The following is a 19,201-nucleotide window of genomic DNA, read 5'->3' as shown; positions in this document are numbered from 1 at the left end:
CCATTGCCTAGGCTGGCCTCGAACTCCTTGAGCTCAGGTAATCTGCCCACCTTGGCCTTTCAAATGCTAGGATTACAGGGATGAGCCACTGTGCTCAGCCTCTCCCATACTGTCTTCAAAAAGAATCTCCTTTTACATTTATGTCTTTAATCTACCTAAAAGTGATCTGTGCATATAGCCTAGGATAGGCATCAATTTTCATTTTTTCCATTTGTATAACTAATTGTGCCAGTATAATTTATTGAAAAATCCATCCTTTCTTTACTGATCTACAATACTCCCACTGACAAATATCAACTGTCTACATATGTGTTTAGTCTGTTACTCTCTATTCTGTTCCATGATTTATTTGCTTAGATTTGTACCATTATGCACTTTTAACTTTTAAATATTCAAGTCTTATTGAAAGCTTAAGCAAAAAATTTTTTAATACCTTGACTGAAATTTTTACAAATAAAGCCAAACTTCTAACATCATTATTTTCTAACCAGTAAGATTTTAAACAATTACTTTTAGAATCCTGTTTAGTTTCATTAAAAATTAATTGGCATTCCTTATTAGGATAGTGGTTAGTAAAGAAAAATATGACTTGCCATAATGAAAGCCTTTAAACTCACCTTTCTTTCAGTAATATCATAGACTTTATTGGTTTTGGTAGAAATTTTATATTTCTGTTTTGGTACCTAAAGAAAATAAAGTACAACTTACAAAAGAATCCAAATAATACACATGAACCTTATGTTACAAGATTAGGTCATCTACATATCGTATCATTGGCTAATCCATGCCATTAGTTCGTGACTTTAGGTTTCATTTCTTGTTCTTACAACAAAGTACTTTGCTAAATGAAAATAATAAAAGCCTATATTTAAAAAGAAAATGAGTTACTTACAATTCCCAGCTTCTTCTGACATAAAGGATAACCACAGAGTTTGACAATAGAACGTTCATCCACGACATCACTGTAGTGAGCAGGTGTAATGAACTTCCCCTATAATGAAATGAGAGGGTTATTTCTTCCTGGATTAATAGAAAAGTTCATTTATCAGCTCTCTAAGCTTCAGCCATCTTATCTGAAAACACAGGAATCACAATAGTACTCTCCTCATAAGTTAGAGGTTAGAATAAGAGGAGAAACTAAAGCAAAATCACTTTGAGAAGTTCTCAACATATAGTAAGCATTCAAAAAATGTTACTATTTAAAAAATTTCTGCCATGGTAGTCTCTGCATCTTTGTAGGTTATATAGTTAAATGAAATAATTCTGAGGCAGGAGGAAGAAATGGTGCTATAGCTATATCAAAGCTAAATGACAACAGTTATCTTTTATTTTTAAAAAATAAACTAAATCACAAAGTAATAAAATATGTTACCTGTTTTTTAAAGCATAATCTTTAAAAAGAAAGTATTTCAAAGGTGGCATTGTGACTCCTGAACACATTTTTGCAAAATCTTCCTACTTCTGAAAAATCTGTACAGAGTGGTGAGGTGATGGTTATAAGCTAACATCAAATATTTTCCTTTTACATCTTCATGATCAAATAATCTCAATTCTTGTTTCATAACTGTGAGATCTTAACAAGTTTTTATGTTTTCACAGGGACTAAAATACTTTTTGAGAGTGATGTAAGTTTTATGTTTCAAATGAAGCATATTTGTCTTTTTTGGTGTCATCATAGATTCTGATGCAGTTAGCTGTGTCAATTAAAATATGAATTGTCAGCCGGGCGTGGTAGCTCATGCCTGTAATCCCAGCACTTTGGGAGGCCGAGGCAGGTGAATCTCAAGGTCAGGAGATTAAGACCAGCCTGGCCAACATGGTGAAACCATCTCTACTAAAAATATAAAAATTGGCTGGGTAAATTTTTATATAAAAGATGTGCCTGTAATCCCATCTACTCAGGAGGCTGAGGCAGGAGAATCTCTTAAACCAGGGAGTTGGAGATTGCAGTGAGCCAAGATTGCACCACTGCACTCCAGCCTGGCAACAGAGGGAGACTCCATCTCGAAAAAAAAGAATTGTCATGTTCATATTTCTATTTAGAAAAAGATCTATGAACCATACTAGAAGTGTTTTTGAAATAGAAGCTCTGAGTTTTCATTTGTCCTCTTAAGGATTATGAGAATATAAAAGAAATTTTCCATTCAAAATTTTAACATAGTAAAGCGGTTTAAAATTTTTTTTATTCTCAAATTTTTAGACAGGGTTTTGCTATATTGTCCAGGCTGGTCTCAAACTCCTGGGCTCAAGCAATCCTACCTCCTTGGCTTCCCACAGTGCTGGGATTAGGCATGAACCACTATGCTCAGCCTAAAAAAATTTAATGCAGATTATAATTCTCCCATTTTATGTTAAATCATAAATAATCTATATTTCAAGTTTTTAAAATATCAAAATTAATGAAATTATATTGACAATAATATTTTTCTGTTACTTAAAATAGTGCAACACAGAATACAGAAAACTGGCATTGCAATCACAGAACTGAAAAAATCAAGTGATATTAGCAGACTGGTTAAAAGAACTACAACTAAGAGTAAAATATACTTGCTTTTTCTTTTTTTTTTCCTCCCCATCCTCATTTTTCTTTTTTTCTGTTTATTAGAGTCTCACTCTTGTTGCCCAGGCTGGAGTGCAGTGGTGTGATCTCAGCTCATTGCACCTCTTGCTTCCTTAGTTCAAGCAATTCTCATGCCTAGCCCCCTGAGTAGCTGGGATTATAGGTGTGAGCCACTACACCTGGCTAATTTAGTATTTTTAGTAGAGACAGGGGTCTCACCATGTTGGCCAGGCTGGTCTCAAACTCCTGACCTCAAGTGATCCACCCATCTTGGCCTCCCAAAGTGCTGGGATTATAGACATGAGCCACTGTGCCTGGCCTCTTTTTTCTTTTTAATTGTATTTATATTTAATTCTTTATATTTGTAGGGTAGTATGTGACGTTTTAACACATGTATATGTTGAGCATATCATGCTAATTAACATATCCATCACCTCACATCTTTATCATTTCTTTGTGGTGAGAACATTTAAAATCTACTTATTAATTCTGAAATATACATTACCTATCATCACCTTATTATGTACTTGTTATTTTTCATTAGTGTATTTTAAAGTCATTATACAAGGAATGTATGATAGCTGTTTATTTTAAAATGCATGAATTATATAGATTGTTATCTGCATCTAATGACTAAGAACAAATTCAAAGATTTTAATAATGCAAAGAAGTTTTATGTTGCACAGATTTAAAGTTGTTATACTACCAAACTAATAATTTGTCAACTTAACACATACACACTCCATTAGGAATTCTTCTGTAATATTCTCTTCTAAAAGCTGTTCAACAATATGTAGAGCTTTTCTCTCAAATTCAATCTTCTTTCTCACAGTTGCTTCTAGTTCTGCTTTCCTAAAATTTGAAAGAGAAAGTTAATCTACTTATAAGCTTCATCATGTCCAATATTCCATGTTTTAAAATACAACACTAACCTAACTCACTATTTTGCCACTTAAATTTATATATATTAAAAATTTTTTTTGAATAAAAATATTTACTTCTTTTTAATTGTACAGATGAGGTCTCATTATGTTGCCCAGACTGGTCTCAAGCTCCGGGCCTCAAGTGATACTCCCACCTCAGCCTCCCAAAGCACTGGAATTACAGGCATGAGCCACCATATCCAGCCAATTTTCTAGTTTCTAATGCTGTTACTTTTGATCCAATACTTCTTCAAAGAGGAAACAGGTTACTTTTTGCACTGCACATACAGAAGTCTTTATACACATGGTCACCTCTGGCTGGAGGTCTCTCCTCACTACTGGTTGTCTCGTTAATGCCTGCTTGGCATGCAGGTCTCAGGTTAAGGCTTTCCCTGAAAACTCATAGCCAACCTCCCTGCCACCCACCTCCATCTAAATTAGACTTTTGTTATTCCTTCTTATAACATCACAGTCTTTTCCTTCATAGTGCTTATCACAATTTGTAATTATGTATTTGTTTATGTTAATTAACTAATTAATTTATTACTATTTATTCCTCTGTTCAACTAGATTAGAACTGTGTCTATTCTGTTCACCATATCTTCAGGGCCTAACACAGGTCTGGCATATCTTATACTCAGTAAATAATTTTTGAAATAATGAGTAAATTAGACAAAAGCCAGTATAAGATTAGTGAGTCTTCACAAAATGAAAATCATAGCTATATACTAATCCCCTTCAGATGCTTCTACTCCTCTTCCGGAAAACTTTGTGTGATAAGTGGTAATATCTTGCCTTTTTAGAACCAGAACTAGTACACAACTTTAGGATGAAAATCTGGACTTGATCTAACAAAGAACAGAAAAGGTTTCTTGGAGTGATAGAGAAACTTGTAGAGTGAGTCTCTGGCATATAAAGCAATAAAAGGAGAGTATACCTGAAGAGGTGAAAAACAAACACACACCTCCTTTTTTTTTTTTTTTTTTTTTTTTTCAGAGACGGAGTCTTGCTCTGTTGCCCAAGGTGGAGTGCAGTGGCGCAATCTTGGCTCACTGCAACCTCCGCTTTCGGGGTTCAAGCAATTCTCCTGCCTCAGCCTCCCAAATAGCTGGGACTACAGGCGCACGCTGCCATGCCCAGCTAATTTCTTTTGTAGATTAGTAGAGAGGGTGTTTCACCGTGTTACCCAGGCTGTCTTGAACTCCTGAGCTCAGGCAATCCGCCTGCCTCTGCCTCCCAAAGTGCTCGGGTTACAGGTGTGAGCCACAGCACCCAGTCACAGACACCTTCTACAGACACTCATGCCTTCACTAGCAGTTTGAGTGCTCAGTCTGGTTTTCTTAAAGCCTAGAGTAGATATATGTAACAGTCTATGTGAGACTTTATAGGCCTTCCCAGATCTTTCTCTTCCTTCTCATAATTTTCTCTCTCTAAAATAAGTAATCATTATTGTTTTAAAACTGGTTCAAGTAATATGAGGTAAGTAGATAAGTAGTTGTCCATGTAGCTGCCATACCTTTTAGAAGCATCTTCTTGTTTCAAAGTACTTGTCTGTTTAGTACCTACAATAAAAATACAGTCATGTGCCACATAATGACATTGCCATAAATGATGGACTGCATACAGACAGCGGTCTAAGCTAATAATACTGTATTTTTACTGTACCTTTTCTATGTTTAGATATACAAATACTATTGTGTTACAACTGCTTACAGTACTTAGTACAGTAACATCCTGTGCAGGTTTGTAGCCTGGGAGCAATAGGCTGTATCACATAACCTAGCATGTAGTAGGCTATACCATCCAGGTGTAAGTGCACTCTAAGATGGTCATACAGGGATGAAATCGCCTAACAACGCATTTCTCAAAATGCATCCCCGCAGTTAAGCCACACATGGCGGCAGTAGGTCAAGTGTACACAAACACATTAGGTGCAAGATAGATTCCTACCTAGATAACAAACTGTAGACAAACTTTTTTTCTTTTCCACGTATTTTATGTCCAATCGTGTGTAAATCAAAATGAAATAGGATGGGAATGCAATTTGTTTTTGCAAATTGATTACTGTCTAATTTTTCTTGGTTAAAATGTTTCTCTTTGGGGATTTAATTTTCTCCTCTATCATAGTTGCTTCATTAACCACTCCTGAAAAATCTGAGATCTGGGTACTTTTAAGGGGGAACTTCTCTCTGTCCGCCAAACATTCTCTCTCTGGTAAAAGGGGAGTCCGACACCTCAAAGAACCCGGACCCAAGCAGTCTGGAAAGGAGGACTGGTCCTAGGTTCAAGGCCAGCTGTCAACGCTGCCCTAGTTACTTGCTCCGAACCCCGGGGACCCCAGGCCTGGGTTCCCGGCACCTCCACTGTCCTTTCACTCAGAGGCTGGGGCTACAGCCTTCGTGAGGGAAATCTTAGAACACTGGTGTAAAGGAGTGAGGGCCAGCCGGGAGATCTTTTCCAGGAGGTGCGAGCACGGCGGTGGGAAGCTTTCGGCCTTCTCTGCCTGGGAGAACCCCTCCCCTGAAGCAGCCTTTCAGAAGCTCCGGCGCGCTGGTTTGAAACCCGACCAGGACCCAGCTTTCAGGGTCCAAAAGTGGGAAGAGATCCTTGCTCCTACCTGCGGCGTTTCGATAGCGGCGGCGAGTCCCGGCCTTGCGGCTGGCGGAGCGCGGTCCCGTGCAGTCCGCCATGCGTGCGAGTAGCCTGCGGAACGGGGAGCAGATCCGGCGTCTCGCCCCGAGGCCCCGCCTCCCTACGCAAAGCGCGGGGCGGACCCGGCTGGCGTGGGGCGGACCCGGCTGGCGTGGGGCGGGGCCAGAAGAGCAGCCCAGGCGGCTGGAGGAGGTGGCGGCGGCTGGGAGAGGCCGGGGACCTGGCCGGTAAGTGAAGTCTTGGAGGGGTTCAGGGTGGCCAGGGCTCGCTGTTGGCCGTGAACCGCGGCGGACTTGGTGCCGCGGGCCGACTAGGCCACGTGAGGTGGTGGAGCCTGCCCGCCTAGGCGAGCAGGAATCGGTACATGGCTTCCTCTGATGCCGCCCGCACGCGCGTTGCCCTGAGGACCTGGCTGACCTGCGCCCCTAATGAGGGCTGCTGCTGCCAGGAGAAGCAATGGTCTCTTCCTGAAGGCCGCTGATTACCTTGTCTCCGTGTGATAGATACAGTGATTTCACTAGATGAATTGATTACTTTGGGGACTGCAATTCCTAGAGAGAAACGGGATGGAGGGCATCTGAGCATCTGAACCTTTACCCCCTGTGGGTAACTTGTGTTGGACCCCAATTTTTGTAAGGTGAGACATTAAAAAATAAAAAATCCCCTAATGATTAGAATTTTGATGTCAGGTCCACCTTTTGGAAAAAATTTTTTCAGAAAATAAATACTTTGCCTTTTAAAAGCCCTTTAGTCCGTATTTGCCTCGCCTCTTGGGAGTGCTCGAGAGGGTTTTTTTTCCCTCCAAGTAGCTTTCAAGACTAAGCTCCTAGAAAACTTGAAAGATGCAATAAAGGCTTCTGAGAAAACACTTTATTTTCTTAGGCTAAGATACTAAGATTCAGTAATAACATTTCAACTTTAAAACTTTACATTTTCTCCTACCGTGCTATTGGACCGAAAAAACAGAACAACAAAAGCTTTATATTTTCTTTATTGTGTTTAGTAATAATTTATCACACTGAAACATAACTTTTGAATACTTTACTGTAATATCACAGATAGCTGTGTTTTGTATTTGTAGATTTTAGCATCGAAACTAGGAAAAATAGGAATGGCTGTAGAGGAACTTCAGGCCATAATAAAGAGATGTGTAAGTATGTTTTTTATTTTTGTAAAATTAAATACCTTTCAAAATATGGGAAGGGCACAGATTGTTTTTAATTATATCTGTGGTCACTCAAATTGTTTATCTTCTTTAATCCTTGCTTTTTTTGACCTGTAAAGAGCATGAGTGGGGTAGACAGATTGGATTATTTCTCCAGGTGACATACTTATTTAAATAACCTTTTACATTTTAATCCTGATCCATAGATTTCATTGGTACAGTAGATTTCAAGGTCATTTATTAAAGTATTTATTTGGGTAATCCTAATTTTGATTATGTGTTATATATGTTACATTTATCTAGAATTTAAACAGTTCTTTTTTAATAGATAAGAAGTTACTGTGTTTCATTTTTACTTGCATACACATTTTTTGTTTGTTTGTTTATTTTGTTTTTGCCAGCAAATCCTAGAAGAGCAAGACTTTAAAGAAGAGGATTTTGGCCTATTTCAGTTAGCTGGGCAAAAATGTATAGAAGAAGGGCACATAGACCAGCTATTAGAAATTATTCAAGATGAAAAGAATAAGGTACATACAATCTTGGTGTTTACTTTTCAGTCTTGGGAAGAGAATAATTACATGATGCTATTCATCCAGTCATTTATTCATCAAACATTTAAGAATCTGCTTATATTTTCACAATAGGGAACTGAAAACAAAAAAAGAATTAGAAATATTTAGGCTGGGCACAGTGGCTCATGGTTGTAATCCCAGCGCTGTGGGAGGCCAAGGCAGGCAGATCACTTGAGCCCAGGAGTTTGAGACCAGCTTGGACAACAGAGTAAGACCTGTTTCAGGGGGAAAAAAAAAAAGAAGAAGAAATATTCGTATACTTGAAGGTGCTTACAGTCTGGTCAAACAGATAAATGTGTAAACAACTAACAATAATGAGGCAAAATAAATAAGTGCTGTAGTTGAAGTAAAGAGATTTTAGAAGGAATAGAATTACTTCTAGTTTAGGGAGTCCAAAACTGGTGTTTGAGTCATTAATTTACATTGAGAAATATACATATCAAGCAGGCTAAATATTCATTTTGGGTGATCAGCCCATTCTCCTCCAGCCAAAAGTGTATGGAAAACAAAATTGTAATTAAAACAGTATTTTGCATGCATAGAATTGGAACAGGAGAAGAACTGTATGTCATACTAGCCAGTATCATCCAGTTACAATAGTTTGAGAAATCATTCTCCACTATAGAAAAGGATCTTGTTTGTGGATCAGGAATAACTTTCCTGGGACACTATGTTGGCAACACCCTGCCAAATTTTGTGTCTTTGGACACTCATTATAAGGAAGACTGCTATTGTTTGGCTCTGTGGCCTCACCTGAATCTCACCTTGAATTGTAATAATCCTTATGTGTCAAGGGTAGGACCAGGTGGAGGTAATTGAATCATGGGGGTGATTTCCCCCATGCGTCTCTTGATAGTGAGTGAGTTCTCACAAGGTCTGAAGCATCTGGCATTTCCCCTGCTGACACTCAGTCTCTCCTGCTGCCCTGTGAAGAGGTGCCTTCCACCATGATTCTAAGTTTCCTTCCTGAGGCCTCCCTAGCCATGTGGAACTGCACGTCAGTTAAACCTCTTTTCTTTAAAAGTTACCCAGTCTTGTGTATTTCTACGTAGCAGCATGAGAGCAGACCAATACAAAGACGATCTTCGTTCTAGATACATACTCTTTCTTCATTTGCAGTGCTATTTATTTATTGAAAGTTTTCTTTCTTGACATCACAGTGTTGTCATGTTGACCTGTGTTTCTGTCCAGGGGTTCTTGATTGGATTTGGGGGATTCCTAAAACTTTTTAATCATACATTGCTATAGAATCTCTTAGTAGTTCAAATGGCTTATCCACTTTTTATTTTTTATTAAAATAACTAGGACATTCTATTTAATTTTGTTTTTGATATATGTTTATGATAACTTTGTAACCCCCTCATATAATAAATTTTATGTTTTTTAAACTCTTCTTGATTTTTTTTTCTAATTTCATTCTTAGAGGATAACCTTTGAAAGTAATTAGCTTTTAGCTAATAATAAAAAAAAAATAACTACTAATATTTATTGAGTATTTACATGTACCAGATGCTGTCTTTAGTCCTTTATATTTATTAACTTAGTCTCTCCAAAATCTCAGAAGGTAGGTGTTCATTTTGACTGAAAGGTTAAATGACTTTCCCAAAAGTAAGTCAGCTTGTGACATCCAAGTTTCAGACCTGTGTAGCATGGTTTTGGAGCTCCTAGCCACTCTGCTCTACCTCTGGTTAGTGCTGTACAGCATATGGTTTGAGGGTGGAATACAGGAAATTCATTGATTGAGAGCGTAAGGGGTCAAAAATGACTGGGTTTCTAACCTCTGAAAGGATAATATATGATAATGTGAATAGACAAAGGCAACCTAAGTAGAGGGAGAAGTTTTCTGAAGGAACACAAGTGAGTCAACTTTTAGAAATTTTCAGTTTAAGTGCAGCAGACAATTGGAAAATAAGGTTTTGAGCCCAGCAGAGATACAGGAATTAAGATGTAGATCTCTGAGACAAGTATCTGTGAGACCTTAATTACCTAAAGATTAGGTAACTGAGAGGGAAGAAAACAAGAATTTACCTGAGTTCACAGAAAAGGGGCGTAAGAGAGGAGCCCCAAGATTCCACCTTGAGAAATTTAAGAAAGAGGTAGAGAGAAGAGAAGAGGCCTGGCAAGGAGATGAGGATCAGCACCACGTCAGTGAGGCAGAAGGAAAAGGGAAGTATAAACAAATTCTTTTTCAGGCATTGTATGCCTCAGTGTTTTATCTTTAGCATGCTTTTGAATGGCTAACAGGGTAGATTTAAACATTGTGAGGCTTAGTCTTAATAATTTGAGAATCACCTCTTTAATGTCTGGTCAGCTAAATGCAGAGGTTTAGATATTGATAGGACAATGTTCAAAACTAACTACAGGCCAGGCACAGTGGTTCATGCCTATAATCCCAGCACTTTGGGAGGCCAAGGAGGGTGGATCACCTGAGGTCAGGAGTTCTATACCAGCCTAGCCAACACGGTGAAATCCCGTCTCTACCAAAAAATGCAACAATTAGCTGGGCGTGATGGCACATCCCTGTAATCCCAGCTACTCAGGAGACCCAGATGGGAGAATTGTTTGAACCCGGGAGGCGGAGGCTGCAGTTAGCCAAGATCGCAACACTGCACTCCAGCCTGGGAGACAGAGTGAGATCTCAGCTCAATAACAACGACAACAAAAAGCTGACTACAATTTAATTTTTTTGCCAGATGACACTATCAAGATGACCAAGATTTACTATTATCTTCAACTGTAAGAATGAATTAAAGAAAAGTGATAAAAAGATTTACTGTTAACTGCTTTGCGAGAGACCATTCACATACCTTTTGTTACAGTATATTATTATAATTGTTGTAGTTACTGTTAATCTCTTAATTTATAAGTTAAACTTTGTCACAGATATGCATGTATAGTATTTATATATAGCATTTGATATATTTATGTATAGCATTTGGTATTATTCATGGTTTCTGGCATCCACTGGGGTCTTGGAATGTACCCCCTGCAGATAAGTAGGGAGACTACAATATCCTATATAATATTGTCTTATAAGACTGGAGTCAGGATGCAGTATTATAGGTATCATTTTGTCTTCTTGCTAGATCAGCTTTAAAAAAAAAGTTCTAATTTTTGTGAGTACATCGTAGGCATTTATATTGATGGGTACGTGAGATGTTTTGATACAGACATGCGATGTGTAATAATAATATGGAGAATGGGATATCTATCCCCTCAAGCGTTTATCCTTTATGTTACAAACAATCCAATTATACTTAGTTAGTTATTTTTAAATGTACAGTTAGTTATTGACTATAGTCACCCTGTTGTACTATCAAATAGTAGATCTTATTCATTACTTGTAACTATTTTTTTTTTTTGGTACCCATTAGCCATCTCCTCTGCCTCCCGCTACTATTCCCAGCCTCTGGTAACCATCCTTCTACTCTCTATGTCCATGAGTTCAGTTGTTTTGATTTTCAGATCCCACAAATAAGTGTGAGCATTCAATGTTTTTCTGTGCCTGACTGACTTCACTTAACATCATGGTCTATAGTTTCATTCATGTTATTGCAAATGACAGGATGTCATTCTTTTTTATGGTCAAATGATACTCCACTGTTTATATGTACCACATTTTCTTTATCCATTCATCTGTTGATGGACACTTAGGTTACTTCCAAATCTGAGGTATTGTGGACAGTGCTGCAATGAACATGGGAGTGCAAATATCTCTTCAATATACTGATATCCTTCCTTTTGAGTATATACCCAGCAGTGGGATTTCTGGGTCATATGGTAGCTCTATTTTTGGTTTTTTTTTGTGTGTGTGTGTTTGAGCCTCTTTTCTATTCTGGTTATTATTTCCTTGTCAGATGGGTTAGATCTGCTTTTTCTTTATTTATATATATTTTTTGAGATAGGGTCTGTCTCTGTCACCTAGGCTGGTTTGCAGCAGTGTGATCATGACTCACTGCCACCTCTGCCTCCCAGGCTCAAGCCATCCTCCCAGTCAGCCTTACAAGTAGCTCGGACTACAAGCATGTGCCACCAAGCCCAGCTGATTTTTTGTATTTTGTAGACACAGGGTTTGGCCATGTCCAGGCTGATCTCAAACTCCTGAGCTCAAGTGATCCACCCACCTCAGCCTCCCAAAGTGCTAGGATTACAGGAATGAGCCACAATGCTTAAAAAAGAATCACATTTTATTTAACTTTAAAAAATAGAGACAGGGTCTCACTGGGTTGCCCGGGCTGGTCTCGGAATTCATGGGTTGCAGTGATCCTCCTGCCTCAGCCTCCCAAAGTACTGGGATTAGAGGCATGAGCCACTTTGCCCAGCCAGCCACCATGCTTTTAGAGGACTTTAGAATGTAGATTCTAGGAGGATAGTGATCTTATCCAGCGTGTTCCTCACTTTTTTTTCTAACACCTAGAATATTATATTGTTTGCTTGGTAAATACTGATGAGTAAAAATACAAAGCAGGCCAGAGAAGTGGAATACATTGTTGATACTTTTGAAAATCGGTGATTTTGATAATGAATGTGAATTACTAATTATAAAGATTAACTTTTACTTGTGTAGTAGGCATTCTGAAATATCTTTGAACATAGAAGCCACTTGTATGGAGGAGAGAAAAGTAATGAAGTTTCATCCCTTCTTTTTGTATAAATTACATTGATTATATTTAGAGACTCCAAGGAACTTTAAAAGATACACAAGCATTGGCTGGATTTCTTTATGAATAAGGGGAGCAGAATTCTCTGTGGATCTTAAGTACTTGCCTTAAGCAGATTAAGTCTCTTGTTGGAAATAGAGGAACTATTTAAATTTTGGGAAACACTAACTTGCCTGATAAAAAGTAAAGACCCTTTTGCCTTTCTTCAGTGAACATATTAAAAACTATTTTAAAATGTTGATCTCTGTTAGCAGTCAACCCTGGAAAGTCTGTGGTGAAATGTCATAGGCTCACTTGTCTCATCTTCCTATTTAAGAGACTGTTCCGAGCTCTTCCAAGATAGGAAAGCACACTGCGAGAGTCCTGTAGATGGCAGTGTTCGCTTTATTTTGAAAATGTTTTTACAGGTCATCATCAAGAATATGGGCTGGAATCTTGTTGGGCCTGTCGTTCGATGCCTTTTGTGGAAAGAGAGAGAGGATGATGATAAAAGAAAAGTTTATTTTTTGATCCTTGATTTATTGGTAAAGGTAAGTTAACAAAACCAGGTTCTCTTTGTCATAACACACGGCAATGTTTTATAATTCCCTTTAATGTTTATTGTTTGGTAAAAAAAGCTTTTGGTTTATGGAAGTACACAGAAAGGAACTCATTGGAGAAAAGACTCTGTCTTATTGATTGGATAGGCAGTTCCATTTCAAGATTTCCCAAATTTTCTGGATATAAGAATTGTCTAACCTCATATTAACCTCATATCAGACCCATTGATTCAGCGTCTCCAGGGAGAGACCTGGGAAGCTATATTTTAACAAGTAACCTTATTGTGTAGATGTGGAATACAAGATTTAGAGGTAGTTCAAGGCCACATTTATCTTTTGGCAACATTGAATCTAGAATAAAATCTCAGTCCTCTTGCCTTTGTGGTATGTTCCCTAAAAGAAAATGGAAAGCCTAGAATGCAAATGATTAAAATGGAAGTAGGAATAGGGGGTAGCACACAGAGCAGTTGTGACTAACAACCTTAGAGACCCTTGGTAAAAGTCTAGTAGAGTTTAAAGTCAATATTGTTGGCTAAGAAAGATAAATTCTGAGAAAAAGGATATTCTAAGAAACTGCTTAGTGATCAGTACAAATATACCCGAATATATATTTGGAAAGAGAGCTCCATCTGTATGAGTTATTGACTACGGGAGCTGGGAGCTTTTAAAAAACCAGGTAAGTGAGGTGATAAGATATGGCCAGTTAGAAAGCAATGCAGAGTTTTATCTGTTCAAGAAATACAAAAGAAATTCTGGACTAGTCTATGCTTACAGCATGGGTTTGGAAGGTCCCACCTGGTGGAGTCCCTGGGAATCTATTAAGGCAACTTCCAGAGTAGACAGGTGAAGCTCAAAGGACTTACAGCATGGGGTTGAAAGGTACCACCTGGTAGAATCCCTGGGCATCTATTAAGGCAACTTCCAGAGTAGACAGGTGAAGCTCAAAGGAAACATGAGCTTAAAGATCCGTTGACTTCTTGCTTCTTTTTAGTTTTATAGTTTTGACCATCATAGATTCTGTGTTTTGCTAGTGCATATTTTTAAACAATTGTATAAATAATTTTACTGTTAGGCAAAAAAATAATTGTATAACATTTTGTCAATATGTGCCTTCTTAAAAATAGTAATAATGTGGCTTTAAATACAACTTGTATTAAACAGGTTCAATTGTGAATATTTTTATAGTTATGCAATCCAAAGGAATTATTGTTGGGTTTGCTTGAACTGATTGAAGAGCCGTCTGGAAAGCAGATATCCCAAAGTATTCTTCTTTTGCTTCAGCCATTACAGACAGGTAATGAGAATTTTGATATCAGAGCACTTCTTGTTATATCTGTAAGTGCCTTGATGGTTACACCGAAGTATCAATACTACACCAAAGTAAAGTTTACAGCTAATTAGTACTCTGCTTAAACCAATAATCGCAAGGCCAGTGTGACTCCTGCTGCTCATAGAAAAATTGTAGTATCTGGCCAGAGTGGGTATCCTGTAAATACTCTGTTGAATGTCATTGTATTTTTCATGTGCTACGTTGAAACCTATACCTTTTTGCCTAACCTTCCTGTCTGCTGCTTAAATCGGAATTTTCTCTTTAAACATATTTAAAGGATTACCCCTGTGGTGTCTACAGTACTAAATCTGATAGCATTATGGTAGTCCAGAAGAGTATCAGGCAGGGCATTGCTCAGCCTCTGCATTGGGAGATTGGATTGGACATAGCAAAGGTAATGCTGAAGAATGAAATAAGAAGATGTAGGATGATAAGACTCCATGGCTGAGTATAGTAATAATATTGGTAAGTAATGGGTCTTGGCAACCAAGGCAGACAGTATCCATGGGAAGAGGTTATTTTTCAGGACATATGTGTATCTCACAATCTGATAGAGGGACCTATCAGATTGTGAATCAGAAATTAAATTTGTTTTAAATATGAATGCCTACCAACTTCATACCACCTGTAATATTCAGTCTTCTAGGGGGAAAAAAATTGAATAACACCACCTCTTATTTGTATAGTGCTCTGTAGTTTACAGTACACTTATATCTTGTGTTTACAGCAACCAAAAAACATGGTAAGAACATGTTTCTGTCTTCAGTAAATAGTCTGTTATAAACATAACCTAAACAACATTTCATGGCAAGATGCTCTATTATTTTATGCACAACTGAGAAGAAAAAAACACTGCCAATTCAACTGTGATGTGCCATCTTGATTTCAAGACTTGTTCAAATGTGGGAGGAAGAAGTGTTTTATAATTCCACATTTGCTGAATTTCTTGTCTCATGTTTAGCATACTTGAAGAGTGACAACTTGATCTCTCTTTTAGTGATTCAGAAACTTCATAACAAAGCATATTCGATTGGATTAGCATTGTCTACCCTTTGGAATCAGCTATCTCTTCTTCCTGTTCCATACTCAAAAGAACAAATACAAATGGATGACTATGGCCTTTGTCGGTGTTGCAAGGCCTTAATAGAGTTTACTAAACCTTTTGTGGAAGAAGTCATTGATAACAAAGAAAACTCACTGGAAAATGAAAAGTTAAAGGATGAATTACTGAAATTGTAAGTATATTTTTAAGAACATCTCACAATGGACTTAAATAATTGATAGTTCAGTTATTTTATGTTTCTTCACCTTGTTTGACATATAAATAGAAATCTAGTTTCAGATTTTGAATTTTAGAAGCATATGAGGTTCAACTGATACAGCATGGGAACTTGAGACATTTATATTTAAAACAATTATAGGCCGGGTATAGTGGCTCACACATGTAATCCCATCAGTTTGGGAGACTGAGGAGAGAGGATTGCTTGGGACCAGGAATTTGAGACCAGCCTTGGCAACGTAGTGAAACCCCCATCTCTACAAAAATAATTTAAAAAATTAGCTAGATATAATGGCATATGCCTATAGTCCTACTACTTGGGAAGCTGAGGCTAGAGGATGAGTTGAGTCCAGGAGATGAGGCTGCAATGAATGATGATCATGCCACTGCACTCCAGCCTGGGCAGCAGAGTAAGATCCTGTCTCTAAAACGTTAATTAATTAATAAAATAGTTATAAAACCAAAATCCATTCATTTACTTTATATTCTTCTATGTATTGCCTTTATTCATTAGAGTAAGTGAATAATGAAAGTGGAGGAAATAGATACATATAGCTTAGGGTAAGTGCGGGAAATACATATATGTAGCTCTGTGGAGAAAGTGTGTTTTACTCTTTCAAAGAAAGCAGCAGAAGGACCACCAGATGGAACATCCAACTTGACCACAAAAATAGTAGTAGCGTATCCACCCAACAGCATTCCCTCCATGGGTACTATAGACTAAACAGGTACTATTCAATATGACTGTAGCACTTGACATACGGCTGGTCCAAATTCAGATGTACTTTAAGTATAAAATGTCCCCTGGATTTTGAGACTTGTTATTAAAAAAAAAACAATAATTTTTATATCGATAACATGTTGAAATGACAGTATTTCAGATACATTGGGTTAAGATAAATTATTAAAATCATCTTTCCCATTCTTACTACTTTTTTCATGTGTCCACTAAAAAATCTTAAATTATACATGGGGCTTATGTTGTATTTCTATTGGACAATGCTGGACTAGATTATTGAATTACATGGACCAGTAATTTTTAAATTTTGGCTACTTGGGAGGCTGACGCGGGAGGATCTCTTGAGGCCAGGAGTTCAAGAACAGCCTGGGCAACATAGCAAGACCTTGAAAAATAAAATATAAAATAATTTTTTAATTTTGGAGACCAAAACTGTTTTTAGCTTTCTACTTATCAGGTTAGGACATTTAGAAAAAATTTACGGCCATACATGGTGTTTCATGCCTGTAATCCTAACACTCTGGGAGGCCAAGGTGGGAGGATTGCTTGAGCTCAGGAGTTTGAGACCAGTCTGGGCAATATAGTGAGACCCTGTCTCTACAAAAAATAAAAAAAATTAGCTGAGCACAGTGGTGTGTGCCTATAGTTTCAGCTACTTGGGAGGCTGAGGGAGGATCCCTTGAGCCAAGGAGTTTGAGGTTACAGTGTGCTGTTTTTGTGCCATTGTACAGTATCCTGGGTGACAGGGACGCTCTCTCAAAAAAGAGATTTTTACCATTGATAAGACCCATTATTTCATAAAAGAAAGGGTATTTTAGCTAAAGAAATAGGAAAGGCTTAATCACAGAATAAAATTTGATTTTCTAAATAAAACATACAGAGCTTTTTGAAAAAATGACCGTATTTCATGATTTTTTCCCTTGAACTAATGAAAACTACATCATAGACTATCACTGGCCCTCAGACATTCAGAATTCAATGGAATAGTTCAGATGTAGAAGTCAGTCTTACTATGTTGAGTCTAGCAAGGTGTTTTCATGTTCTCCCCATTACTCGTAGGAAGGATGTTACATTACCAAGTTTTACAGACCATTGAGTTATTGTTGCTTGTCTTAGTCCATTTGTGCTGATATAACAGAATACCTAAGACTGGGTGATTTACAATGAACAGAAATTCATGGTTCACAGTTCTGGAGGCTGGGAAGTCTACAATTAAGGCGCTGGCATCTGGCAAGGACCTTCTAGCTGTGTCATAATGTGACTGAAGGTAACAGGGCAAAAGGCAAAAGTGGGCTGAATTTGCCCTTTTATAACAGCGTTATAAATGAGAGTGGAGCCCCCGTGGGCTAATTCCCACCTCTTTATGGCAGTTAAATTTCAATATGACTTTTGGAGAGCATTCAAACCATAACCATGCTTATGTTATTTTTTCAAGTAAAATTAAATTAGATGTGAAGAACTAGGAATTTTATACTTGGAAATGTTGATTTCATAGTTACCTATTTCTTATGCCTTAGTTGTTTCAAAAGCTTGAAATGCCCTTTGCTGACAGCACAATTCCTTGAACAGTCTGAAGAAGGTGGAAATGATCCTTTCAGATATTTTGCATCAGAAATAATAGTAAGTACAGTTAATTTAATCTGCTATTATCTCAAATGTTATCCCACTATATTCTCAGTACTGCCCATGTAAATTGATACGTTCATTAATAAATAAACATGTATTTTTTTGTAGAGCACCCATAAACAAAAGATGGAAAATAAAACAGCAATAATTTTATTATCCAAATATAAATATTAACATTCTTCATGCTTTTTTCTTATATACTTACAAGAATACATCCATATAAATTTTTTAAAGATTTTTTATATATATATACTCTTGTAATCTACCTTTTTCCTCTTCAACAGTATATTATGAATATCTTTCCATGGGCTTAATAGTGTTCCATGGTATGGACTTAGCATAATGTATTTAACCTGTGCCATATAGTTCAACATTTAGATTGTTTCCAACTTTTCATTATAGGACAACTCCAACTTTCTTTTTTTTTTAATTATACTTTAAGTTCTGGGGTACGCCAGGCGTGGTGGGTCCCGCCTGTAATCCCAGCACTTTGGGAGGCTGAGGTGGGCAGATCACCTGAGGTCAGGAGTTCGAGACCAGCCTGACCAATATGATGAAACCCGATCTTTAAAAAAAAAAAAAAAAGTTCTGGGGTACATGTGCAGAACGTGCAGGTTTGTTACATAGGCATACACATGCCATGGTGGTTTCCTGCATCCATCACCCTGTCATCTACATTAGGTATTTCTCCTAATGCTGTCCCTCCCCTATCCCCCCACCCCCTTCTATTCCTCCCCTAGCCCCCTGACCCCCCAACAGCCCCCAGTGTGTGATGTTCCCCTCCCTGTGTCCGTGTGTTCTCATTGCTCAACACCCACTTATGAGTGAGAAAATGCAGTGTTTGGTTTTCTGTTCTTGTGTCAGTTTGCTAAGAATGATGGTTTCCAGCTTTATCCATGTGCGTGCAAAGTACATGAACTCATCCTTTTCTATGGCTGCATAGTATGGTGTATATGTGCCACATTTTCTTTATCCAGTCTATCATTGATGAGCATTTGGGTTGGTTCCAAGTCTTTGCTTTTGTGAACAGTGCTGCAATAAACATACGTGTGCATGTGTCTTTATAATAGAATGATTTATAATCTTTTGGGTATGTACCAAGTAATGGGATTGCAGGATCAAGTAGTATTTCTGGTTCTAGATTCTTGAGGAATT

General features: G+C 37.7%; 2 protein-coding genes across 4 annotated transcripts in view; one reads left to right on the top strand and one right to left on the bottom strand.

The window, feature by feature from the left end:
* RPAP2 (RNA polymerase II associated protein 2) overlaps positions 1-6,179 on the bottom strand; it is a 107,537-nt gene extending 101,358 nt beyond the window's left edge. For all 3 annotated transcript variants that reach the window (XR_010340666.1, XM_012435447.2, XM_012435446.2), the window contains exons 1-5: positions 6,101-6,179; positions 5,000-5,045; positions 3,298-3,412; positions 893-991; positions 618-683 (exon numbers count right to left, since the gene is read on the bottom strand). Coding sequence is in view for 2 of the 3 variants with exons in the window: in XM_012435447.2 (XP_012290870.2) it covers positions 618-683; positions 893-991; positions 3,298-3,412; positions 5,000-5,045; positions 6,101-6,173 (399 nt within the window). In the remaining variant the exon portion in view is untranslated. The remainder of the gene's footprint in view (positions 1-617; positions 684-892; positions 992-3,297; positions 3,413-4,999; positions 5,046-6,100) is intronic.
* A 112-nt stretch (positions 6,180-6,291) lies between these two features.
* GLMN (glomulin, FKBP associated protein) overlaps positions 6,292-19,201 on the top strand; it is a 70,116-nt gene continuing 57,206 nt past the window's right edge. Inside the window, exons 1-7 of the mRNA XM_064371137.1 lie at positions 6,292-6,362; positions 7,217-7,285; positions 7,702-7,827; positions 12,941-13,063; positions 14,258-14,366; positions 15,400-15,637; positions 17,938-18,040. Coding sequence (XP_064227207.1) covers positions 7,247-7,285; positions 7,702-7,827; positions 12,941-13,063; positions 14,258-14,366; positions 15,400-15,637; positions 17,938-18,040 — 738 coding nt within the window. The 5' untranslated portion in view covers positions 6,292-6,362; positions 7,217-7,246. The remainder of the gene's footprint in view (positions 6,363-7,216; positions 7,286-7,701; positions 7,828-12,940; positions 13,064-14,257; positions 14,367-15,399; positions 15,638-17,937; positions 18,041-19,201) is intronic.

The sequence above is a fragment of the Aotus nancymaae genome, unplaced genomic scaffold, assembly GCF_030222135.1.
Source record: "Aotus nancymaae isolate 86718 unplaced genomic scaffold, 86718_ANA_hifiasm-v0.15.2.pri h1tg000122l, whole genome shotgun sequence".
Classification (NCBI taxonomy): Eukaryota; Metazoa; Chordata; class Mammalia; order Primates; family Aotidae; genus Aotus; species Aotus nancymaae.
The sequence above is the reverse complement of the archived record's forward strand: the minus strand, read 5'-3'. Positions and strand labels throughout refer to the sequence as shown.